At 45.0% G+C, this 26874-nt stretch overlaps 1 protein-coding gene across 1 annotated transcript in view; it reads right to left on the bottom strand.

Moving 5' to 3' along the window:
• Nucleotides 1–1298: 1298 nt before the first annotated feature.
• Nucleotides 1299–26874, bottom strand: part of PRR12 (proline rich 12) — a 50926-nt gene continuing 25350 nt past the window's right edge. The window contains exons 8-14 of the mRNA XM_066627450.1: nucleotides 26634–26767; nucleotides 25337–25791; nucleotides 24598–24723; nucleotides 24039–24136; nucleotides 21999–22127; nucleotides 16005–16100; nucleotides 1299–6495 (exon numbers count right to left, since the gene is read on the bottom strand). Of these exons, the coding sequence (XP_066483547.1) occupies nucleotides 6355–6495; nucleotides 16005–16100; nucleotides 21999–22127; nucleotides 24039–24136; nucleotides 24598–24723; nucleotides 25337–25791; nucleotides 26634–26767 (1179 nt within the window). The 3' untranslated portion in view covers nucleotides 1299–6354. The remainder of the gene's footprint in view (nucleotides 6496–16004; nucleotides 16101–21998; nucleotides 22128–24038; nucleotides 24137–24597; nucleotides 24724–25336; nucleotides 25792–26633; nucleotides 26768–26874) is intronic.

A 26874-nucleotide genomic window follows, 5' to 3' on the forward strand; every position in this document is an offset into this window, starting at 1 on the left:
GGAATCCCTTCCAAGTATAGCCCAGCATAAAGATTTGGAATGTATACAAGAACCCTTTTTTCAGACTGATTCTTTAGCTACTGCTGTTGTCAAGAGAAACAAAGTGATCAAAAGCCAATGTGGAGCACAAGAATTGGCTTTGGGTCAGTGAGCTAGCTATCTAGACATCTAAACATCTAAAACCCCACCGCTTTTGTCTTCGTGCAATCAGCATCTTGTCAGATTTGTTCATTATTAGGCAGAACAAGAGTAGACAGACTTCCAACTTGTGGGACAACTGACATAGTAGGAACTGAGTCCCCCTACTCACATGTTTGGTTTTTGGTATCAGAACCAAGCTCACTGTGCCTCTATGTAAAACCCACCCCTGAGTTTCTACCCCTTCTGCAGCTTCTTCATTACTGCAGTGAAATGTAAAGGGGTAGGAGAAGTCTTTTGTTTTTATTGCTGAAGAATAGGACTCTGAAAACTTTGCAGCTCAACTGCAGATTATCCAGAGCAGTGCTTCTCAAACATTTAGCACCAGGACCCAATTTTTAGAATGAGAATCTGTCAGGACCCAACAGAAGGGATGTCATGACTGGAAATGACATCATCAAGCAGAAAATTTTTTAACAATCCTAGGCTGCAATCTTACCCACACTTACCCAGGAGTAAGTCCCACTTACTATCATTGATAAAAGCATATACAGAGTAGCCTATTAAAAGTACAGATGTGTCACATTTCCCCAAATGCAGTTGCATACCATGGTAGCATTAAGTCTAATATATTAAAAATAAAATATTGAAATGAATGGGGAACCACCTAAAATTAGTTCACGCACCACCTAGTGGGTCCCGACCCACAGTTTGAGAAACTACCAGGCAATCCCAACTTACTATGTGCCTGTTCTTCTTCTAGCCCTTGGATTTAGAAACATTTGTTTTAAAATGTTATCTATGCAAACAAAAATTCTTGCATTCATCCCAGGTCTCTGTGACAACAAATGCCCCCCACAGAACCAAGAAATTATCCTGGTTTAGGTCCACAACTGAGATCCAATGAAGAGGTGCATATTCAAGTGTGAACAGGTGCCTTGCTGCATTATCAAAACAAACTTCAGTGCCATCCATCTCTCGCAAACCTCTTTTCAACAAAATCAATGCTGAAGTATTGTCTTGATTTTATTTCTTAAAACAGTGGGGTCCACACTTCATCTGGGTTATGTAGCACAAGCCCTAAATCATGTGCTTTGAATATTTTAAGAATGCTATGTTCCTATAATTGAAGTGCATGCTGAAGGAAAGCACAAGGTCTCTTGAGAAATGAAAAATACACATTTATTGTGCTATAAAAAAAGCTGGTGGGGAAATGCTCTGAAAGAATTCCATCCTGGGAGAAGTGAGATGGAAGACTACATCATACCTCAAACCCCACTTTAAAAAGCAACTGTATTTGTTACTAATGAAATCTACACATGCCCCTAAAAGCCTCTCCCTATGATAGTCTGTTAGATTTAAGATTCAGTAGTCTGGAGTAACCCAAAGGAACTTAGGCTGCAATCCTATCCACACTTACCTGAGAGTAAGCTCCATTGACTATAACTTACTTCTGTGTAGGTATGCATAGGATTGGGCTCTTACTTCACACACAGGTTCCTCCAAACAGAAACAAGTCTTTTTCAACTCTGCAAAACACAGCCTCTTCCACCTGGGACACCCAAGGCAGCTACACTTCTCAATACGAAGTGTGCACTGGAAAGTTAATATGTCACTCAAAGACTGTGTGGGTAAGCAAAATGGTTAAATATGAAATTGCCAAGAAAATACAACCAGGAGTAAGGGAAGTGATTTTTTTTCTCTCTCCAAGGTGTAAGTAGATGCACTAAAAGTGGCAGAGAAGGAATCAAAAGGAAAATACATTGTTTTAGTATCAAACTGTATATAATGAGATACTTCAGAGCAGCTTTTTAAAACAAAAGGGTTATCCCTGCCTCATAAATCCATCCAAGTGCCTTTGTCCCAGTCCACCTTCCTTTCCACTATTCCAGTTCCTTAGAAGAAGAAAAAAAATTCTGTATTCCAGAGAAAAAAACCAAAACAAAGGACAAGAATAAAAAAGGCCTGCCTTTATTTGTTGTGACCCATTTTGTATACCTTACCTCCAGTAGATGAGAATAATGTGAGATGGAAGGGAAGTAGTTACCACCAGCACTGGGTATTTAGGGTGAATGGTATACACTGGAACGCAGAATAGTGTTTCCAGAGGCTAGATGCAATAGGCCAGTGGTTCTCAAACTTAGGGAGGGTTTTACTCCCTAAGTAAGTCTTTGCGGGGTAGGGGCTAAGGCAACAACACAATCCCCAGGATTGTGTCACTAACAGGGTGAAAGGGGGCTATTTTTATTTACTGAGGGTTGATGGCAGCTGCAGGAGTTGTGGAGAGCCCTGAGCAACCCTCGGCAGGGCTCCCCAATGCTTAGAACACTGATGTCGAATGTTAGAATGTAGAGAAAAACTGGTCGCTAAGCACTTCCTGGTTGCCTGGTGACCAATTTTTCTCAACATCAATGTTCTAAGTGTTGGGGAACCCTGCAGACCTGGTTGCTCAGGGCTCCCCACAACTCCTACAGCTGCCAGCAAGCCCTCAGTAAGTAAAAATAGCCCCCTTTCACCCCCGTTAGCAACACCACCCTGGGGATTGCATTGCTACCTCCCCCCGTCCCTAAAAGGGGCAGGGGAAGCTTTACACAAGCTGGTGGGTCGCAACCCATCAGTTTGAGAACCACTGCAATAGGTCTTTAAGAGTGCACAGAATTCGAGCCAGTGACCACAGGTTCCTCAGGCATAAAGAGAGGACAGATTGCCAAGGCTTTGGGAGGCTGGTAGTCAGGCCAGGGGTGGGATTGAATTTATAGAGGCCAGGACTCCTGGATTTTCTGTGTCACTTGCCCAAAGTACACCCGAATACCACACTAGGCTTGAATCTCCTGGTCCTTCCTTTCTGCTGCTGTCCCAAGTCCCAACAAAATGAACAAAGCTGTGTGTCAGGCATTTGATTTTTGCAAAGAAAAGTGTTTTTTGTCATTTTGTTGTGTACACAGTATACAATGTGAGTTTTACATATTGAGAGAAAAAAACGTCTCAGACACTAATAATAAACAATAAAAATATATAGGAACATCCAATAATACAGAACACAAATCCCATATCTCAGAACAATACCCTTGAGGCGCGAACAAGATACACAGAAATACACGTCGTAAAAAAGGGAGTCTTCCAAGATCCAAATGGGGCTGGGAAGGAAGAGGAGAAGTCTTTTTTCTTCCATCACAGGAAGCAGATGTATGTGTGTTTGTAGGTTCTTGATTGACTTGGAGCTGGGCCCTCCATTTCTGGGTGCTTGGGGTTTGGCCACTCTGCCCCTCTGCCCAGGGGCAATGCTTTTGCAAGGTTTCACATGGGATTAATGGTGCAAATTGGTTTTCCCCAGGAGGTTGCATGGCTCTATGTCCCTCAACAATCAACCCTGTACTGTAAAACATTTCCCCACCACTCAATACCCATACCCCATGTCCAACTAAGCCCACCTCCACAAACAGGTTCAAGCTACAATCCTTCACCTCTAAGGCCCAATAGCTATCAGTAACCAGGTCTGTAAAGGGAAAGCTGTTAAAACTAATTGCAAGCTTTAAAATGTTTCAAAAGAAACCAGTCAATCCTCCCCTCTCAACTTTGCCTTAAGCCATTTCTGCCCAACATTGCATATACACAACAGGGACCAAATGTGTGCACTTGTGGGCTGGGCAAAAATGGGTTTTAACATACTACATTTTGAGTGGGGCTCATGTATACCAAAAGTCCACCCCCATCGCACTCACATACACACTTGCCAACCTCTATTCATCCACAATAAATAATTGGGGAGGGGGGAAAATAGGATAAAGACAGATGTGGGAATTATGTATATAAAGGACCCTTCCCAAAACCCCCAGAGGGGTTCCCCTCAACACAATTCTGTGCTCTTCAGGGTCCCATATAATTTCTGCAAGAGCAGAAAGGCCACCCCCTTCCAAGGTGGGATTTCTCTACCCCACCGTAAGTACCTTTCCATGCCTCTCCTACAAAAAAAAAAAAAAATCCAGAAAAATGTGTGACGGGAGTTTTCACATGCCCTGTCAATTTGGACTGATGAAAAGAAATGAGAAATCTTGGGGAAAGTGGACGAACAAAGAAGGGCAAAAATGATTAGTAGATAAGAACAGTAGATAAGAATTGAGAGAGAGAAATAAAACTTGGGTGTGCTTAGTTTTTCGGGGGGGGACGACGACAGAAAGAAACCTATGGAGCAGGGAGGTTGAGCTGGTATAAAGAAGTTTGAACTGGGATATGTACAGTGGGGAAGAGGAGTTGGGAGGAAGAATGAGGTAGACATTGGCTGGGAGGTGAGAACCTGTTTCAGGTACGGGACTGATCTGGGAGTTGCAGAAGAAGACTGGGGAGGGGGGAGAATGAGCAGAGGTGAAAATGGGCTTACTTGTGTGTACATGTGCATACATATAACTGAGGAGAGACAGGCATGCAGACCAATCCTATGCATGTTTACTCTGAAGAAACCGCTATTGATTTCAATGAGACTTATTCCCAAATAAATGTGCACAGGACTGTAGACCTGAATCACTTTTGGGGAAACCTGGTAATAGTGAACGGATGAGTAGGTAGGTAGCTGGGGGCTAGGACCTAATTCCTCTACCTAAACAGAGTTTTATTGTTGCATTTCATCTCAGGATTAGAGAGGGGATCTTTGCTTAGGTAGGGCTGGGGGGGGGGAACACAATCTCCCTTCCCCCTCAATAACAACAACAACAATAATGATAAAAAAATAACGACCTCCTAATGAAAATTTCAGTCCAAACCAAAGAACGTCACAGCTACAGGTGAGAGAAGAGAAAGAGATAGAGACAGAGAGAAACTCCTGCGCATTGTTAAGTTCAAGTTAGTCAAATACAATATGATACATAGACTTTTTTATCCTATACAGTATATACAGCTGCGGGGGGGGGGGGAATCCTGCCTTCTCAAATATCACAACAGGGAAGAAGAAAAACAAAACAAAAAATAAAACCACATTACCCCTCCTGCACTGGAGCTTAGATCCAACAGGCATGGAGGAGAATGCTGATGGCCCTCTTTTGCACCCCATTTTGACCCATATTGCAGGGCCAAGTGAGAAAGTCTAGAAAGGGAAAGGGGAGGAAGAGAGACTTAGGAGTCTTGGTACAGGCAGGTTGCTATGGGTGTTGCTATGCTCCCCCCCACAATGTACTGTGATCTCTTGACAAGGGATACTGGAAAGGGGTGGGAGTCACTCCCCATGTCCAAAAGAGCTAGGATTCCCAAATGCAGCGGCAAAAGGGGGGGGCTTGTGGCAGTTCCAGCAGCAGCAGTTGCCCCACAAAGATGAAAGAGAGGGGGAAAAGGGGGAAAAGGAAGGATATACCAGGATGCACATGTGTGTGCATGTGTGAGAGTGAGAAGAGCTCTCCAAAGCGAGTTGTGGTTGGGAAGGGGCGAACTTGGCAATAAATATTTCTGTCGAAAACAAGAACAGAAGAGATTGCTGTTTAACTTACAAGTGGGTGTATCTCCCGCCCAAAACAACAGGTATTTGGCAGAGGTGGGATTCAGATTGTTTGGGGACCTGGGGGAAAGAGGGGTCGTATTGCCTGATCAGATTGTGGAAACGAGTAGCTGGACACTGTGTAAAAGGGTGGCTGTTGCACCATCCCCTCACTCCGATTTCCTCCTAAGAAGTAAAAGTTCTTAATGGAAGGGATACAAGGTACGACCCAGAAGCTTGGATCCTGTTTCTGCTGTTCTCCCTGCCACCATCACCTTCCGACTGGAACTGAGGAGTTGTGGACCCCCAGCTTCCCAGCTCTAATCAAACATCATCAATCTTCTGACCTTCCTATGGGTTCTCCTACTCTCAGCCCACCAGAGCAGGGGGCAAGGCTGCTCAATTAGACATTTATACATTTATATATAAATAATATTTCTCTGTACAGCCAGGGCAAAAGGGAAAAGGGGGTTTGTCCAACCATCCTATATGTGATGAGAACCTTCCTCAGCATGTCCTCTCTGCCGTCGCAAACCTCCCACACCCCACCACCAAAGCGGAAGGCTTGTTCCAGGTCCTGTTTTTAAAAGGAAAAAATTAAAACCGAAAAGGAGGGGGGGCAGCGGTGGTGAGTCTGAACTCGTTGCCTGTGATGGTACCCCTCGACCTTCCTCTCCCCACTTCGTGCTCTGGCTCTGCAGAAGGGCGGGCATTGTGCGGCCCCCTCCTGGGGCGTGGCTCTGGCGGCAGCTGCGTCACGCGCACTTGCTTTGCGCCTGAGTCAGCAACTCGCTGAAGGAGTCAAACAGTTTCTCTAGCCACGGTTGATTGCGCATACACTGCTGCACCACCTCCTCCTGGCCCAAGTCTTCGTCCTGACCCTCGATCGCTGTCGTCTGAAAGAGGCACAAAAGGAGAATGTCGGTCAAGGAGCAGTGCAAGCATGTCAAGAGAACTGACAAATATTTCTTTACCTAGCATGTAATAAAACTGTGGAACTCCTTGCCACAGGAGGCGGTGGCGGCGTCTAGCCTAGAAGCTTTAAAAGGGGATTGGAGGCTTTAAAAGGGGATTGAAGATTTATGGAGGAAAAGTCTATCACACAGATTACAAACCATGACAGGTGTGCAACCTCTGGGTTTTAGAAGTAGACAACCTCAGAATGCCAGATGCAAGGAAATGACAACAAGACGCAGATATCTTATTGTCTTGTGCGCTCTCTGAGGCAACTGGTGAGCTACTATGAGCTACAGGAAGCTAGACTAGGTGGGCCTATGGCCTGATCCAGTGGTACTCTTATATTTTTAATTGACTGGATGGGGAGGGGCAACATGGGTTGTGCGTGCAACATGCTAAAATGGACAAATAGAACACAAATAAAATGGGTTTGACTTTAATTATGTGCCTAGGTAATCCAATTTTGCAATGCAAATATGAAAGTCTGGAGCAAAAAAAGGGCAATGCTGGGGGGGGGAATGCAGTTCTTTTTTTCTCTCCCCCATCATTGGGCTTTTTTCTGGACTTTTCCGCTAGAAAATGGGAAGCTTTGGAAAAACACTGTGTGTTTTATCCAAAGAAAGTGAATTCTGACCAAGCGCTATTGATATCAATGAGACAAGCAGGCCACAACCACATTAAGGCACCATCAATTTCAAAGGTGGCTAGTCAGCAATTGAAGTTTTCCTCTTCTAGAATGATGAAATGCTTTCTAAGGCAAGGTTTTTAGAATACTGTTTTGGTGCCCTTTACTTGCTCAAAATGCTTTCTAAAAGCTATCCAAGACCGTCTACTCTGTAGATTTTACGGTATCAGACGACTATATCTTCTGCAAATAGAAGGAACATAGGGTTCTCCCATCCTCTTGTCTGCTTCAGTGTCCTCTGCAGAATGTGAAAGAAACTGGTCTATTTGGAAATATACACACCAACGAAGACACACTTGAAAGAGCAGAGAATATCCTTTCAGTCCAGGCAAACCTTCAGTTCTCTGAAATCCATGAGGATAAAAATGAAAATTCAGAAAGCAGAACTACTTACTGGACCTTCCAGGAACTGATTTGAGAAAGAAACTTGAGATGGTAGTATTTTGTCACGGCTTTGTTTTTTAAATGTCATGATATAGATTCCATGCAGCTGACTATATTCACAGTTACAATGGCACTTTATGTGACAATGATACAATACTTAGGAGGCTCAGCATTGTTCAAAATTTAACTCTATATCCAGGTTTACTGACAGACCTGATCTGTGCAAGACACTAATTGTCCATCCATCTGTCTGTCCGTCTCCCCCAATTTGAAAAAGGAATAGTTGATTATCGTGTGTGCACTCTTTCCACTGTTGCCTCTGATAAATAGGTGTGTTGTATTTTTTGTTTTGTTCCTGGATAATGTTGGCATTATGCAGGATGGAGAAGAGACTGTTTAAGGCTGCCATTCTATCCACACTTACTGGAGAGTAAGCGCCATTGACTATAATGGGGTTTACTTCTGAGGAAACATGCACTGGATTGGGCTCTATGTCCAGGTAATAAAATCCTTTGGTTTACTACAGTGTTGGTTTCTATTTCAAACTCCCTTCTCCCCATTTTCATAACTGGCAAAAATCAAAGATATATTTAGATACCGTCAAGGATTTTTTCCATTTTCATTTGCAAAGTATTGTGTGAAAGAAATATATATATTCTTAAAGCTTCATAAATATAGTACATAGTACAATTTGATGTGCTTAGTTACACCGAAAGCATTTCACACTCTCAAAATTAAGTTAGAAAATGGAAGTGTATGCAATATTTTAAGATTCTACTACATTTATGTTTCTTTCTGTAAAAATCCCCCAAGTTTCTTTTGCACCTGAAAATTTCCAGAAATGTTTCATCTCTATTCTGCAACCTGAAAAAAAAAATTATATAGCAAATCTGTGCAATTTTCTCTTTAAAAAATTTATTTTAAAATAAAACTTCATGTGGGGCAAAATCATAAGTCCATTGGGCTGATTGTTCAACTATGCCCACAGACTATTCGGCTCGGACACTTGGGAGATAACCTCCACAAAGAACATCACAAACTGATTTGGAATGTGCTGATAGAGCACACAATGTGGGAGAAATGCTTATTGCTCAGAAATGGTGCAATTCAACAGTTCCTATCCTGAAAAGACAACAGGAAATGATGCTGAAATGGAGGCAAAAGTTGAAAATGGCTGAATATGTCCATATGTGATTTTCAACATTGTTGGGATCCTTCAGTCTTGGAAGACTATGGTGTCACGCTCTGAATGGTGGTTCTGGAACAGAGTGTCCTCTCCAGAGCGCGAAGCCTGGGTAAAGTAGGTATGGAGGATAGGCTGTTACCCATGCAGCAAATCCCCCCTCTCCACGTCGCTGAAATGGTCCAATGGAAAGGCAGAGGCCAATATGGTTGGTTCCAGCGACGTCACAGGAGTTGCCAGAACGTGACTGTGTTCAGCCATGAACTGCCTCGGGGACTCCGGCTCCAGATTTTGCCTCGAGGTTGACTCCTGAAGCCTTTTCCATAACTGGATGTAGCCACAAGGCAGTGGAGGTTTGGGATCAGAGTTTTCCTTCTCTCAGATGAGCTGCCTTCCCAGGCTGACGAGTCCCATCTACCCGGTGGCTGTTTAGTCGCCTCTTACAACAAGTACAGCCAAACCGAGGGCCTATTCTTATCCCCAGCCCCCAGGGGAAGATTTTCAACATATGCTGTGTTGAAATGATGGTGGTGTGCTGCATATGATGGTGTGCTGCAGCACGTTGGTGTGCCACGAAAGATCCACAGGAGTTTAGAGCACAGTGGTTGAAAACCACTGAAAACCTATTCCAGGTTCTGTGGTTCAGTTGGAAGAGGGACAGACAATTTGTTACTGCAGACAACTGCCCTAGAAACAGAGCCATAGAACCAGATACCACCCTTTCTCTTCCCTTGAGAAGAGGGCTGCTAACCAGTGTAGGGTTTTTAAGTACCCCTAAACAAAAACAAGCAAAATAAGAAAAGCTATGCAGTCAGACAGCCAGCAGCAGGGTGGGGGCTATCTAGTGTTTTGCATAGAGTGCCACATGTATGACTATATGCCTCTGGGGCATAAGTCATGGGTGTGTCCTCGGTGCAAGGAGCTCCAGGGACTCAGGGAATGCATCCACTCCCTTGAAGCCTTGGTGGCTGACCTGGAGAAGCAGAGGCAGGCAGAGAAGGACCAAGGGGAGACTTCCAGGGACGATCAGGCTTCATCCCAACCTCAGGCGTGCAGCTCCTCAGCTGCCCGGGCGGGAAGTCTCGGGGCAGGAGGACGTCATCCTGGAGAGGAGGGAAACAATCCCCTAGGGGTGACCCTTTCTCCAGGGTACAGGCCCGTATCCGAACACACTCAGGATACTCCTCGGCAGGAAGGGGGTTGGGGGCTTCTTGTAGTGGGGGATTTGATTATTAAAAACAGAGAGGGGGTTTGCGATGGATGTGAGGACCTCATGGGAACTTGCCTGCCTAGTGCAAAGGTTGTGGACATCACTTCTCGTCTAGACAGGCTGGTAGATAGTGCTGGGGAGAAGATAGCGGTTGTGCTGCACGTTGGCACCAACAACATGGGCAAGTGTAGCTGGGAGGTCCTGGAGGCCAAATTTAGGCTATTGGGTAGGAAGCTGAAAGCCAGGACCTCAAAGGTAGCGTTCTCTGAAGTGCTACCTGTTCCATGTGCAGGGCCAGCTAGGCAGGTGGAGATCAGAGGTCTCAATGCGTGGATGAGACGGTGGTGCAGGGAGGAGGGGTTTAGATTCATTAGGCACTGGGGAACGTTTTGGGACAAGCGGGGCCTGTACAAGAGGGATGGGCTTCACTTGAACCAGAATGGAACCAGACTGTTGGCGCATAACATTAAAAAGGTGGCAGAGCAGTTTTTAAACTGATCCCTGGGGGAAAGCCGAGGGGCATCCAGTTTGGGACTCCTCATCCCTATGGGACGAGGATGGGGAGATTTGAGAACAACAAGGTAAAGGCAGAGTAGGAGAAGAAATTGGGAATGGTAGCGTGATGGGATGCGATAGACGGTTTGGCACAGTGAGAAGCTGCGGGGACAAAGAAGAGAATAAGCAGCCCATCCTGGGGCATTCCATGTACAAATGCTTTTATGCAAATGTCCGAAGTCTCCGAGTAAAGTTGGGAGAACTGGAATGTCTGGTGACAAGGGAAAACATTGACATAGTGGGCATAACAGAAACCTGGTGGAATGCGAAAAATCAGTGGGATACTGCAATCCCAGGCTATAAACTCTACAGAAGGGACAGGGAGGGGCGTGTTGGAGGTAGGGTGGCCATTTATGTTAAGGAAGGATAGAATCCAGCAAAGTAGAGATTGAAGGTGGGTCGGACTCCACATAATCTCTATGGGTTAATCTACCAGGCCTGAGGAGTGATGTAATACTGGGGGCGTACTATCGTCCTCCAGACCAGAAACCGGAAGGGGACCTTGAAATGTGGAAACAGATTAGGGGGGTGACAAGGAAGGACAGGGTTGTAATCATGGAGGACTTCAATTACCCTCATATTGACTGGGTCAATTTGTGTTCTGGTCATGAAAAAGAGATCGGATTCCTTGACATGTTAAATGACTGTGCCTTAGAGCAGCTAGTCATGGAGCCCACCAGAGGTCAGGTGGCTCTGGATTTAATATTGTGTGGTACTCAGGACCTGGTTAGAGATGTCAATGTTACTGAGCCGTTGGGGAACAGTGATCATGCTACAATCTGTTTCGACATGCACGTCGGGGGGAAGAATACCGGGCAAATCTCTAACAAAAACCCTTGACTTCAGACAAGCGGACTTCCCTCAAATGAGGAGGCTGGTTAGAAGGAGGTTGAAAGGGAAGGTAAAAAGAGTCCAGTCTCTACAGAGAGCATGGAGGTTGCTCAAATCAACAGTAATAGAGGCCCAGCGGAAGTGTATACTGCAAAGGAAGAAGGGCTCGACTAAGTTCAGGAGGGTGCCCGCATGGCTAACCAGCCAAGTTAGAGCAGCTGTAAAGGGCAAGGAAGCTTCCTTCCGTAAATGGAAGTCTTGCCCTAATGAGGAGAATAAAAAGGAACATAAACTGTGGCAAAAGAAATGTAAGAAGGTGATACGGGAGGCCAAGAGAGACTATGAGGAACACATGGCAAGCAGCATTAAGGGGAATAATAAAAGCTTCTTCAAATATGTTAGAAGCAGGAAACCCGCCAGAGAAGCGGTTGGCCCTCTGGATGGTGAGGGAGGGAAATAAAAGGAGACTTAGAGATGGCAGAGAAATTGAATGAGTTCTTTGCATCTGTCTTCACGGCAGAAGACCTCGGGCAGATACCGCTGCCCGAACAGCCCCTCCTGACCAAGGAATTAAGTCAGATAGAGGTTAAAAGAGAAGATGTTTCAGACCTCATTGATAAATTAAAGATCAATAAGTCATCGGGCCCTGATGGCATCCACCCAAGAGTTATTAAGGAATTGAAGAATGAAGTTGCTGATCTCTTGACTAAGATATGCAACTTGTCCCTCAAAATGGCCACGGTGCCAGAGGATTGGAGGATAGCAAATGTCATGCCTATCTTTAAAAAGGGAAAGAGGGGGGACCCGGGAAACTATAGGCCATTCAGCCTAACATCTATACCAGGTAAGATGGTGGAATGCCTCATCAAAGACAGAATCTCAAAACACATAGACGAACAAGCCTTGCTGAGGGAGAATCCGCATAGCTTCTGTAAGGGTAAGTCTTGCTTCACGAACCTTTTAGAATTCTTTGAAAAGGTCAAGAGGCACGTGGATGCGGGAGAACCTGTGGACATTATATATCTGGACTTTCAGAAGGCGTCTGACACGGTCCCTCACCAAAGGCTACTGAAAAAAATTCCACAGTCAGAGAATTAGAGGGCAGGTCCTCTCATGGATTGAGACCTGGTTGGAGGCCAGGAAACAGAGAGTGGGTGTCAATGGGCAATTTTCACAATGGAGAGAGGTGAAAAGCGGTATGCCCCAAGGATCTGTCCTGGGACCGGTGCTTTTCAACCTCTTCATAAATGACCTGGAGGCAGAGTTGAGCAGTGAGGTGGCTAAGTTTGCAGACCAGACGACACCAAACTTTTTCGAGTGGTGAAGAGCAGAAGTGATTGTGAGGAGCTCCAGAAGGATCTCTTCAAACTGGCAAAATGGGCAGCAAAATGGCAGATGCGTTTCAATGTATGTAAGTGTAAAGTCATGCACATTGGGGCAAAAAATCAAAACTTCACATATAGGCTGATGGGTTCTGAGCTGTCTATGACAGATCAGGAGAGAGATCTCGGGGTGGTGGTGGACAGGTTGATGAAAGTGTTGACCCAATGTGCGGCGGCAGTAAAGAAGGCCAATTCTATGCTTGGGATCATTAGAAAAGGTATTGAGAACAAAATGGCTAATATTATAATGCCGTTGTACAAATCTATGGTAAGGCCACACCTGGAGTATTGTGTGCAGTTCTGGTCACCACATCTCAAAAAGGATATAGTGGAAATGGAAAAGGTGCAAAAGAGAGCGACTAAGATGATTACTGGGCTGGGGCACCTTCCTTATGAGGAAAGGCTATGAGTTTGGGCCTCTTCAGCCTAGAAAAGAGACGCCTGAGGGGGGATATGATTGAGACATACAAAATTATGCACGGGAAGGACAGAGTGGATAGAGATGCTCTTTACACTCTCACATAATACCAGAACCAGGGGACATCCACTAAAGTTGAGTGTTGGGAGAGTTAGGACAGACAAAAGATAATATTTCTTTACTCAGCGTGTGGTTGGTCTGTGGAACTCCTTGCCACAGGATGTGGTGACCGCATCTGGTCTGGATGCCTTTAAAAGGGGATTGGACAAGTTTCTGGAGGAAAAATCCATTACAGGTTACAAGCCATGATGTGTATGTGCAAGCTCCTGATTTCAGAAATGGGCTATGTCAGATGCAAGGGAGGGCACCAGGATGCAGGTCTCTTGTTATCAGGTGTGCTCCCTGGGGCATCTGGTGGGGCTGCTGTGAGATACAGGAAGCTGGACTAGATGGGCCTATGGCCTGATCCAGTGGGGCTGTTCTTAGGTTCTTAACCCAGAGGAGTGTCCTGGAAGTGACATTACAAGGGGTGAAGACCATGGAGGTCAGTGTGCCACAAGAAGAAAAAATGCTGAAAATCACTGATCTCAGAGAAGGTCAGCAAAAGTGCAAGACCTTTGAAGAGAAGTTGTGACCACGTTAACACTAAGAGCCCTGGGAGGTGGATGAGGGAGAAAAAGAAGGCAGTAAGCCAAGAGGCACCACTGTCAACTTCAGCTGCTGCCCTCCCCCTCATAGAGGCCATGTTAACAATCCTGTAAGGTGGAGAAGCAGAAGAGAATCAATTTTTGTAAAGACACTTAGGTCTCCATAGGAGCGTTGCTCTACTAATACATAAAAAATAAATCCTGTAAGCTACTTTGGGCACCTGCTGATGGGTGGATGAAAGGTAAGATATAAACTTTTTAAATAAACAAATCTTCATTTTGTGAAGGTGTGATATACCTTAGATAGCAATAAGTGTTTTAAGATCCTGCACAGAAGAAGCAGAAGTGTTTTAAGATCCTGCACAGTTACTGATTTTGCATATATGTATGTGCCTGTGCAATAAAGTATACAATTTATCTTTTTTTAGCATCATTTATTATGATTGTGTAAGTCATGGGAGGGGACAGGGAAAGAGTTACAAATGCCACTGAAGCCACATCCTCTGTTTCAAGCATATCTGGGCAGCCGCAGGGGCCAGACACTCTGTTAAAACTGATCTTCAGGAAGCTGAGTTCTGTGGCCAATACCACAAACTGCCCTTTTGCAATGCCTCTCACACACTGCAGGGCACACAGAATCCTCATTATGCCTATGGCTGTATGTATTAAACTGAGGCACAGGGGAAGTTAAATTCCTCAGGCTTACCCCCCCCCAAAAATCACTTTTTGTTATTGCCAAGGATATCTAAACGAATTTAGGATGTTTTTGGGGTGCTGAATCCAAAACTGGCATTGGTTTTGCCCAGTTGGCTCTAGTTTCAGGGGTACAGCACAGCCAATTTCTATGCTGATTCAAGCAGATTCTTGTGAAAAAGCCATGGCATCAGCTTCCTCCTGAGGAAACTGCTTGAATCTGCATATAAGGTGGCTATGCCATACTCCCAAAACTAGAACCAACTGGGCAAAACTGATGCCTTTTTTTTGATTCAGCACCACAAATATACCCAAGAATAGGTCTAACTTTTAAGACAGTGTGTGTAGGCCTTTATGTTGAAAAACCCAGTGCCCTAGAATCACAATTGTAATGCTTTGTAGCACCTACCAAGTCAATGCTTTGTAGCACCTACCAAGCTGCTATAAAGGCTCTCTCCATAATAAGGACACTCTAGATTGCATTTCAGCTGATAACACCCCAAAAATTTCCTTTGGAAGGCAATAAACCAGTGGGTTTTTGTTGATGCTGAGAGGCTGACTTAATGCCACTACTGGGGAACAGGAACAACACTTTCATCAGGTCAGATAAATCAGCTGTCAAGATCCAAAACCACCTAGAAGTTGCTTGCTCCAGGGAAACGTCTCTCCCCTATGGCCCACTCTCTGCAAGGTGCAAACTGTGGTCTGCATTTCACTGTGAAATCAGTGCCATGATGGTCTGGCGACACGTTAAAAACCTATAGGGTGTCTTCTCCATACATTTGGCCTTTAATAGCCCAGATGCCACTCTGCCACTCGGATGCAAGTTCATTTTGAAAACAGAGTCAGTCGAGGCTGGACTAGGAGGCATTCTTTCTCCTGCTTCTGCAGTGGGTATTCCATGGGGCAATGGAGCCCAAGATAGTTTGCTGACGTTTATTTTAAACAGATAAACTTTGTCAAAGCTCACAGGGATATATGTAACATTTTACCTGCATACCTTCCACAATCTATCTTGAAGGTTTCCTCCACTGATAAATGCCCTCTCTAAATTTGAGCAGCCCAGGGCTGGGATACCAAGCTACACTGTATCAAACTGACTCCTGCTATTTGATCTCCTCCTTCTACATGCATGGGATACCCCAAGGTATGTGGTGGCAGGCACTTCCAACAAGCCCAATTTTCATTAAACTCCTTGTTAAAAAACAAACAAACAGAAGTTTCTTGTCAACTTGGTCAGCAGTTGCTTTCCACAGGCTCCACTGTCCCAGAGAATGGAGTGGGTCTATATGGCTAAATCCCCTCTGAAATAATTTGTGCACAGATTTCCATGGCACCAAATACGCCTAGCTGGCAGACGGCGATCCCCTTTGCTGTCAAGGCAGACCAGTTCATGCAGCCTGAATTTTGTGGCAGAGAGAAGCTAGGGGGGGGCAACAGGGGTTTATGGGCTCACTCACCTCATCCTTACAACGCAGAAAGGTGTGGTATTTGTAGTGGTGAAGGGAATGGTACAGAGTGTAGAAAAAGGACTTCTCCACTTCCACATTGAATTCCTGTTAGCAACAAGGTCAAATAGGTTAGCAGGGAGGAGAAAAATCACTCAAGGGCCCAATGCTTTTTGCTGGTCTTGAGTCTACAACCTCCTCGCTTTCATACCTATGAAGCATGTTATAATCACATCACTGCCTCTTCAAAAATACAAAGGTCTGCTAAAACTCCCCCCCCCTTGTCCACTTAACCTCTTCCCCACTGGCCTCTCCTCTTGCAACAACTCTCCCTTCCCCCTCTCCAAAATTAACCTTTCCAACCTATTACTACAGCCAGACCTTCAACTTGGGGCTCGGAACTCTGGGTTCACCCTTAAGCTCTACCCATAAGCTCTTAGTCTTAGGCATCCTATATTCTCCATTTCTCTGGCCCTAACAGAGGCCTTGCCTGCACATCCAGCTGAAGGGGGGGGGGGAGCGGGGAGGACAAGCTGGTAGGGTTGCAAAGTGGCAGGATGGATTGCACCTCATCTGATGGGGGGGGAGATGCTATCTTTAAATCTTTACCACCACAACAAAAACTCAGTGCAGGTAGAAAACAACTATGAAGGGAAAGGGCCGGCTACAGCTTCTCTCCCTAACGTACCAGTCTTTAAATTTGTAGAGAACTTTTATATAAAAGAGTATTCAAAGATATGATCTCCACCTGCAGCTGAAATGGTATATTCCAGCCTACCACCACATCCCCCTGCGCAGGTAGACAAAGCCTGCACATCTCCTCACTCACTTTCCTTTCTTCTCACACCTGCATGCTCTGCTTCAGCTCTTTGTTCCCTTCTGCTATGAAGTCCTCTGCACCTGAACCACCTGAACCCTTCACTGTATTGCAAACCACCTCTGCCCCTCCAAAGCACTTTCTTCCACAAAGCCTGTTTCTAAACAAAGTTAACCCTCTCTTACCCTTGATTCATACCCCAGTTCTGCCTTCCCTTGCTCAGCTTTCTTAAGGGCTACTCGTACAGGAATCATGTTATTCTCGCAGGCATAAAATTGTTGTTAAAATAGCAGCCAGTGATTTTGGCAACAAGAAAATCCAACAGACATTCCACATTGCCCCAGACCAAGGTTTAGGATGGCAAGGAAGAAATACATTCAAGTTTCCAAACTGTATGTGTTATATTTTTTTAATGTACACTGTGAGGCCTAGACATACATAAACAAATCCAAACCTCATATTTAAGGGACTCCTAACCTCCCAAATATTGTAGTTTTTTTTTTTTTAAAGTATCACTCTTTGCTTCAAATTTACGCATACTGAAGACTTTAAACATTTCACATCTTCAGATGGTCACTTTCCCCCCTCAAAAAACAACAGTTGCAGGTATTTAAAAATCTCTTGTTTAATGGCTGTTACAGTATCTAAAAATATATGACCTGTGCTTAAGAAAATGCCCCGACATTCTCATCCTTCTCCAATCCTAGTTATCTTTCACCGAAAATTAGTTTATTGTGACTATAAAATCTTAGAAATCCACCCCATCTCCATTCCAAACCTTGGAAACAGTAGATCTGTTGGGTGTTCAGATCACATAACACAGGCCTGCGAATTGCGTCAGAAAAAATGTTTTTCAATATTTATGGTGTCTTTATATGAATTTGGGGTGCCTATTCCAAAAATTGCATCAGTTTTGCCCTATCGTGTCTATTTTTAGAGATGCGGCATAGCCTCACTGGTGAATCGTTCAAGCAGCTTCCTCGTGCATAAGCCATGGTGTGGGCTTCCTCACAAGGAAGCTGTTTGCACCATTCAATAATGAGGTTATACCATATCTCCAAAACTAGACATAAGGCAAAACTAATGCCATTTTTGGAATCAGGATTCCAAATATACCCAGGTCTAACTTTTAAGGCAGCAAAATGTGTGTAATTTAAGCAACAATATTTTCAATGTACAGTTTTACAATTAATTATATTATAAACATACTTCAGGTGGATTTAACTCATTTCATGGCTTTTCCCGGGGAGCCCTAAGAAAGAAAAAAATTTCTGTAAATTTTCTTTGTTTTTCCATGCTTGGGAAGGTGAAAGGCAATGTCTAATCCTCCTTCCTAAGTCAGAAGATGGACCACAAAGAGCATCTCTTCTCCAGATTGGACCTGCCCTTGACAGAAGAGAGTACATGTATATCCTTACCTGGACCACATGCCGATTCTGTGTCTAACACCCAGGGGAATCCAGGATGTGTGAACACAACATTAGCATGCTTGGCAAGGTACATGTGAAGAACCTTGTGAAGAACTCTTATATATGCCAATACAGTCCCTGGTCCACCTAGAGGTGAATACAGACATAGCATGTGGCAAGATAAACTTGAGAGTAGAGAAGGAACTAAAGGGTAGTTTAAGCAGCAAAGTGGACACAGGACTATGAATAAACAAACCTATTTGGGATCCACAATTGATCCTTATTTCCTGGGTGATGTCGACACTAGAATCTGCAGTGGTTCCTTCTCTCTTTCCAGATGGTCATGTTACAGGAGCAAATTGCTTAGAGTCTGAGGTGCCTTAGGGAGATGTTATGTAGCATTAACTCACTGAAAATCAATAGTGTAATTGGTGCTCTGCAGTTCCACCTTCAAGAGTCAGCTCAAGGACAGAAGACTCCCATAATGACAAGAGGTTCACATCCAGAAAAGGGGCACAAGATCTCAGCAGTCAGGTCTCTGGAATATGTAGAAACCCATCTGCTCTTCATCAAAGGACGTGGTGCACTGAGCATTGATACCCAACTGGTTTAGCAGACAAAGGACGCATTTGATTCCTTCATTTTTTCCCAAGCAACTCCAGATTTAGATTAGATCTTCTCAGATAGTTATGCCTCCCCTCCCAATGGGCCACACATTCTCACAGCTCTAGTTAATGGGAGCAGGAGATGTCAGTGCCCACTCAAGAAGATGGTCTAACAATTTACTGAATGCATTCTCAATCCATCTGGCAGCACAGAGATGGAGCACAAAAGTTTGGCTTTTGGGGGTTATAGCAAATAGGTTCTGAAAAACCCATCACCCTAGAATCAGAACAGATTCCATAAATAGAATCTACAATGTTATCAAAGAACAGTGATGGTTTAAATAGCATAGTTTAGGTTCAAGGTGAAGGCCCTAATGGTTCTGAAGTTCTGGGCACGAGACGATGTCTGGATCTTGGCACCAACTACTTGAAGAGATGACGGCAGCAGATTTAACCAGTGCTGCACAGAGCATAGGAACTAGGATGAGTTCATCCTTCTCACGTAGGAAGTCTCCGAAAAATGGAGTGCAAGCCAATCCATGGAGACTTTATGTGGTCCTTAAGAATCTCACACAGTCCACCTTGGAGTTATGAGACAGTCTTCTTGAAAAGTCAAGATATCTTCCTGATGATAGTGATCTCCCTGTCAGAACTTGGCATGCCTACTGATGAAAAGTACTCTATTATTTCACCCTAGACAGATAGGTCTGGATCCTTCCTTTCTTCCAAACGTGAACTCAGTGTACCATAGGATGCAAGCTCTCTTAGTTTGTGGCCCCAAACTGGTACATTCAAAGAAAAGGAGTGCCACAGGTTGAGAGATGCATCATGCACTGAAATTTTACCTCCATGAGTCAAGACCACAAAGAAAGATCAAGGTTATTTCTTTTCATCAGCCCTTGCTGGCAGAGGAAGGAAGTCTCCAGCAACTTCGCGACTGAGAGCTTGTATGTCTACGGTTTACAAGTTCAGTGGGGCGGAATTGCCAATACCACACTCAGAGAAAAGCAGTCACGTTGGCATCTTTGCAGAGCAATGCATCATGAGTGAAAGTAATTGCAAGACTGCAGTACAAATGTCAGTCTACACATCTTTGTGTAAACACTACAGAGCTGTCTTGGTAAAGGCATCCTTTGGGAGACGGGCACCATAGAAAGTTCTGAAGAACGGTTGGCACACTAACAGCCATCAATGAATACCATCCAGTTATGGAGTTCGTTTTGGACATCTCTTGCCCAACTGTCCTCCTTGAACAAATGAGAAAGAAACCTAGAGTATTGAGTTTCCTGTTTAACTCATTGATGGGAGTCTAGGTTACTCAGCACTGCTGAGTTAAATCCTCTGCTATGCTTAAATGGAAGGCTTCTTCCCCCTCTGTTCCAGCTAGGGCCTCTTGGGACTGTCCTTCTGGACAGACTTTCTGATTTCTCTCTTTCTGTGTTGCATAACTTGCTGCATAGTTTTGTTGGCTTTCTGATGCAGGAAGGAGGAATGACCATTGCCAGATTGCCCTCTCAGCAGTAGACAACTGCAATTTTCTGAGTGGGCTGAGAATTCTAATAATGGTCCCTAGCCCCCACATCACACAACTAAGATTCCTAAGGAGAGGCCATGATATTTAACTATTCCCTTACTTGGGAAAATATTTGCACTGAAACAGTCATTGAGAACGATGTAGCAAATACGAAAAAATTGTAAGCAGGGTGTTTTTCCAAAGGAAGGAACCAAAGGAAGTGGAGGGGGTGCACTAGTGACACTGATGAAACCAGATGGACCCTCCCTCAATTTTACATGGCATAAAGTCAGTGCTGCAGTAATGTTGCTGAGAGATAGGCAGTGATTTGCTAAAAAAGGGAGAAGGAGGCGTCAACTCAGAGGAAGTGGGGAGAGATTGTGATGAACGCATTGTGATGAATGCACAATTAAGTTACAGAATTCATGGTGGTCCCAATATACTGGGGTAGTGAACATAAACAGCTGCAAAAACTGGATCACACACATGAACAGGAGGCTGAATCTAGAACTTCTATGCACAGAAGCAGCATTCTTTTGATTTCTAGGTGCTGGGGACACAAGCACACTTGAGAGGTCTGTCTGCTGTCCCCCATATCCTGCTTTAGGGCTTCCCAGGGCCTTTAAGATGGCTATTTCTGGAACACATAAGCCAGAACTTTTACCTGTTCTTCCAGGTAGCCTAAGAATCACTCCCTAACCAGTTTAAGAGATTGGTCCAAGTACTACGACTGCAAGCCTGAAAAGGTAGTGCTATCACATCACGCTGCTTTGCTGGGGAGGAGCTGGTTGATGAATTCATCTGATCCCTTCCTGCACACCCTGTATGTGATATCACCACTTGGAGGAGACTCACACGCAGTTTTGTTGTCATTTAAGACAAACTTTAAAAAAACTTCCACAAGCATTTTTCCCTCAACATTGTATTTTAAAAGTAGCTTTAAGTTACCACTTTAGAACCCCATCAAGCAGCTTAGCACATCTGCAGAGCTGGGTGTGTTCCAAGTTGTTAGTTATCATATTTTACTGCGAGAGATACTACTTTTGCATTCGGTATTTTTGGAGGTTTTATTAAAAGCTTCTGTATTTTATTTATTTTATAAATAAATTATTATTCCAAAAATTTACGTCCCACCATTCAATACATTTTTAGCCACCCTGGAAATACTTTCGCAATAGAACCCTCTGTTAACCTGTACTTCCTTGCAAGAATCCCCATTGATAGCAGGTAAGTCCTCTGAGTAGAAGTATCCCATGTTAATACCGAGAGTTGAACTTCCCTCTTGCTATAACCATTTCCGGGGCTGTAGCCCAGGCCTCCCAAAGGGCTCATCACAGAAAGCAGCACGGGAAGGTACTGCATGCTCCTCCACTGATTAATCATTTGAAGAATGACAGCTAGAAACAGGGTGTAGTGGACAGTGTCAGACTAGGAGCAGGAAGATCTGCGTTAAAATTTTAACAACTTTGGACCTCTTGTTACTTCTTAGTCTAACCCGTTTTAAATGGTTGTTGTGAGAATAGAAGGGGTGGGTCAATAGAAGGGGTCTACAAGTCATACACATGGAGCTCTGTGGAGAAAGGCTGGGATATCAAGGTAATAAGGAATTTGATCAATTAGGTAACCAGAGATTGCCAACTCCATTTGACTCCTGATACCTACCTGCGGTTTGGATACATTCTTCTTGAGTTTGTTGAGTGTCTTGCGGTTGTAAGGTTCACCACCAGGGCGCAGCTTGACCGTGGTGTCACACGTCTCTGCATGGAGTTGGGGGAATGTATGGAGCGCCTCCTGGGTTGAGGATAAAAGTATTAGCCATGTGACAGTAGTAGCTTTTGGATAACCTATGGTTGTCAGATCAAAGATACCCCTGTACCATTGTGGTATACCCCAAACCCCTGGGAGGCAGAAGGCTAGATACTCTGATGAACAAAGAGGGTGGGTCTCAAATGTCAGGAGAACTGCCAAAGCATGTAGCAGAGGAACAGAAGCTGAGCAAACTGGGAGATTCCAGTGACAGCCAATGACAGCTAGGAGAAGGGCCAAAGAAAGGGAGGGAGCACTCCTTTAGGAAACCTAACAGGAAAACCCCATCTCCTTTGACAAGTAACCATAGAGCAGTGCCTCCTGAACCCCAGCCCGGGGGCCAAATCCAAGGTTCAGACAAACCTGTCCGCCCAGTGAGCGAACCTTACCATTCCACCGCTGCGCAGCTCATCGGCTGGGCAGACCTGGGCACTAGGATGCTCTGGGCATTCGCGTCTGCTGTCCTGTTGCACAGACTTCTGGGATGCTGGGTAACAGATGCAACTGCCCAGATCGTCCTGGTGCCCAGGCCTACGCAATGACGAGACGCATGGGGGCAGAATAGAAAGCTGCAGACCAGGCGGGGACCACAATCCTGGTGCACAGTGGTCAGGAGCTTGGGCACTGCTTCCGTGGAGCATCATTGTCATACAAGCCAGCAAATGGACCTGAGTGTCAGAAGCCCTGAGAGTTAGACACAGACTCCCTGCTCCATAAGCCACTAAGAGAAAGCAACAACCAATAGGGACATAAACAGCACAGGCTAGAACACGGGGTGTCAAACTCATTTTATACAGCTGGCCGAACAGCATTCATGAGGGCCAGAAGTGATTAAACAAGAAATGACATTGTTAAGCAGGTGCTGACTAGAAATAAGCACTTTTTTCTCTTAGGAACTTATTAACTGCAAATGACAGAGGAGGAAAAAATGCAAATCTTGATTGTATTTTCAAGATATGACCCAATTATCATGCAGGCAGCCCTTTCAGCAGTGACTCTCAGTACGTCTCAGCAGCTGAGAGCAGCTGATGGTGGTTGGGAGAGCTCAAGGGCTCAATAAAGGGCTTCCAGAGGTTGCATCTAGCTTGCGGGCCTTATGCTTGACACCCCTGGGCTAGAATGTCCTGGTCCTGAAGATCAGATTATCCCCCAAGAGCCAGTCCTAGAAAACCGCTTGCTAAACAATTCCAACATCTGCTGCACCCTCTTAGTCTTGCCACTAAAGGAGGCCCCCAAGATATCACTCTGTACCTCCAGACACTCTCTCTTTCCTTTGAGGCCAGAACAGCTGATGAGAAGGTGCAGAGAAAGCAACTGCCCACAGGTATGAACAAAATTTCAAAGCTTCAGAACTAACTCAGGGAGCCTCCCAATCTGACACACACATCCTCCTTTCTGACAATGAGATTTACAAAACCGAAGCAAGCTCTCTCCACAAAATGGTAACAAAAAACAAGAGACAACAACAGAGCCTTGCTCTCTACTCAGCCAATGAGCCTTCCTGATTGGAGGTGAAGAGTTTGGGTCTGACAGAGCAATGAGAAACTGTGGAGCCATTTGCTGAATACATTAATGGATGGAGAAAGTGGAAGCCCTTCAAAGGCAGTGGTCAGACTAATTTTCAGTAGGCTGAAATCTTTTCACGCTGAAAATACGAAGGGAATTGAGCTCTATATGGGCCAGGCACTAAGGAACTGAACTACAACCCCAGTTAAGCCATGAGCTTGTTACAAACTTTGCACACAGAGCAACATAAAGCTACTGTGAAGGTGAACGAGAAGGAAATATTAAACCTGAGCCTTAGCGATAGGGCAAACTCTATATCTAAAACAAACATCTTAAAACAAGACAATCTCTGGGGGGGAATAAAATGTTCCATTTGCCCTATTTCCATACCTGTAGCGATGGATTAAGGGACACTCTCTTCAGCACCTTTTTCTTGTGATCGTTCAATATCCCATCAATCTTCCTCATAGGTGGGAGATATAGTTCATCTGCAGAATATTGTCAACATGGATTAAGGGTAAATTTTAAAAGTGTCCAGGATGGCTGGAGAGCTGGCGACTAAGACTGTCAACATCTCCATTCTGCACAAAGGAAATCCAACTTCCTGTGGCCACAATTCTTTACAGACCTCTCCATTTAAAAGAAAAGTAAGTTTCTAGCTTTTTTGAGCAGCTGGAAGGGACCTGCTTCAAAATGCCCTAATGGGTATTTAAAGGAAGCGAAAGGTCTTTGAATCTCCACATAGTCATCAGCGCCTGCCCTAAATGATCTGTGCAAAGTATGAAGAAGCATTTCCTCTGATGTATCCTAAATCTCCTGACCATCAAACTTTACTGGGTAGCCCCAAGGTTTCCAAGGAGACCTTATGGAAGCAAAATGTCTGCCAATTACAAAGGGGTTGTCCTACTAACTCTTAGATCGGACATAGCATCAACACAAGAACGCATACCGTTGGTATCCTCCAGAGCCTGGATCATGTCTGGGTCAAGGGCGGTGCTGACCAGCATTTCCACATAGCTGCGGTACATCTCCTTCATGGCTCGTGTATTCAGAATACGGCCTGTTGGCACACGTTCTAGATAAGAGATAGGGAAGTGAAAGAAAAGGCAGAGAAGGTCATTTCCAGACCAGCTTGACACAGCCCCGGCCACTGGTCTGATGCTTGGAAATCTTAAGAACATAAGAAGAGCCCCGCTGGATCAGGCCAAAGGCCCACCTAGTCCAGCTTCCTGTATCTCACAGTGGCCCACCAGATGCCTTGGAGAGCACTCAAGATAACAAAAGACCTGCATCCTGGTGCCCTCCCTTGCATTTGGCATTCTGAGGTGGAATCTTCCTCCCCACGGCACCGGAGACACCCCCAGCACAAAGAAAGCTCCTCTCTTCTGAGAAGGGCTCCACCCCAATTCTTGACATTTCCACCCCACAGTCTGGCTCCATGTTCACTGGAAATAGCTGCAGCCTGTGCTTTCCCAGACTCTGCCCCAGCTTTATGGCTTCACCTGTCAATACCTATCTCAGAACTTTAACCAGATACTCTGTTAACTGTGCCAAAGACCATTTCTCCTCAAACACTTTCTTATCTTGGATTATTTAGGGCACCTATCCTAGAGCCCTAGAGCCATTACTGCCCACTCTATTGCTCACCAATGGACTTTCTGGTAGAATCATTCCCCCATCCAACTCACCCTCCTCACTCTGCTGGTCAGGGCTGGAATCTGAGTCAGAGGACGACGCAGCTTCCTTCAGCCATTTTTTCCTCTTCTTGGGCGGGGGCTCAGCTTTCACCTTGGCTGGCTTCAGTTTAGGTTTAGAAGTTCCACTGGCTGGGGCAGCTTTTGGGGGCACAGGGACAGGGGGGTCAGTTTTCTCCACTTTGGGGGGCTTCTCTGCCTTGGCCACTTTTTCTGCCTTGGGGGGCTTTTCGGCCTTCTCCACTTTAGGGGGCTTTTCCAGCTTCGGTGCTTTCTCCGCCTTGGGGGGCTTCTCAGCTTTGTCAGTCTTTTCAGGCTTGGGGGGCTTTTCGGCCTTGGGGGGCTTGTCCGGTTTCTCAGCCTTCTCTGGGATTTCCAGCTTCTCTGGTTTCTCAATTTTGGGTGTCACCGGGGTCTTTGGGCCAGAAACCTTGGGTTGGCTTTGTCTCCTGTGGCAGGACAGACACAGGAGTTAAAGAGTATCTCAGACCAAGAAAGACAGCTGCTCTCGTGCCTCAGGGTCAAGAGAGCTTGAACTGAACTGAGAGGCCACATTTATTGAGGCGGGAGGTTCTGGGTGCAAGGGAGGCAGGGGATGGTACCAAAGTGAGAAGGCAAGGGCCTGGGGAACTGAGGCAGGGGATGGTACCAAAGTGAGAAGGCAAGGGCCTGGGGAACTGAGGGACAAGGTGAGTCTTCAATGCCACCAGTTTGAAGAACAAGGAAATCCTGGTCAGGCTAATCAAGCTGAAGTCAAAGGCTGTGGAGCGTGAGGGGCTCAGGAAAGCCCAAGCTGAAAAGATTGGCAGGAATTGAAAGGTATTTGTATAGCCAACACATACACTTTCTGCCCTGAAAAGTATGCCTTGGGAATGTAATCTATCTAGAGGAGAGGTAAGATGCAAAGTGGCTGAGCTCTAGGCATTAATGAGTGGATAGTGGAAAGAAAGGAGAAGGAGGAGACATCCTCATAGGTGAGATGAAGTAACACAGACTGTAAAGACTGAATGAACTATGGCAGAGAAGGTGGAGGTGAAGGATATGAAGAATCATTTCTTTGAGAAATGTCACATGAGCTATTTAACTCAGCCTGAATGTGGGAGGTGAGAGAAAGGTTACATTTTTGGACCAACTGATTTTCATTCTGAGGAATGTAACTTTAAGGGTAACTTAAAAACTTGCCTACTCTGGACTCAGTTCACATAAGAAAGTGCTCAATGGGCACCTTTGATAGTACTTCTCTATCTGGAACTCTTTACAGACACATTGTCCCTCCCTTTTGCCCCTTTACCTGACAGCTTGTAAGGGCCTGTGCCAAGGCTTCTTGGAGCAGACACGCACATAATCCTTCTTGTTGATGTTTTCCAAGAACTTGACGTAGAGCCGCTGGTACCGGTTCTTGGCATCACCAAAATAGCCAAGATACTGAGAGGTGAAAAGTAGGGAAATAAGAAACTGAATATCCAAGAGAAGGAGAAAAAGGGTTCCCCCAAATTCAATCCCAAAACAAAGGAGAGGCCACAGAAGTGAAC

The sequence above is a fragment of the Tiliqua scincoides genome, chromosome 5 (genome assembly GCF_035046505.1).
Source record: "Tiliqua scincoides isolate rTilSci1 chromosome 5, rTilSci1.hap2, whole genome shotgun sequence".
NCBI classification, from domain to species: domain Eukaryota; kingdom Metazoa; phylum Chordata; class Lepidosauria; order Squamata; family Scincidae; genus Tiliqua; species Tiliqua scincoides.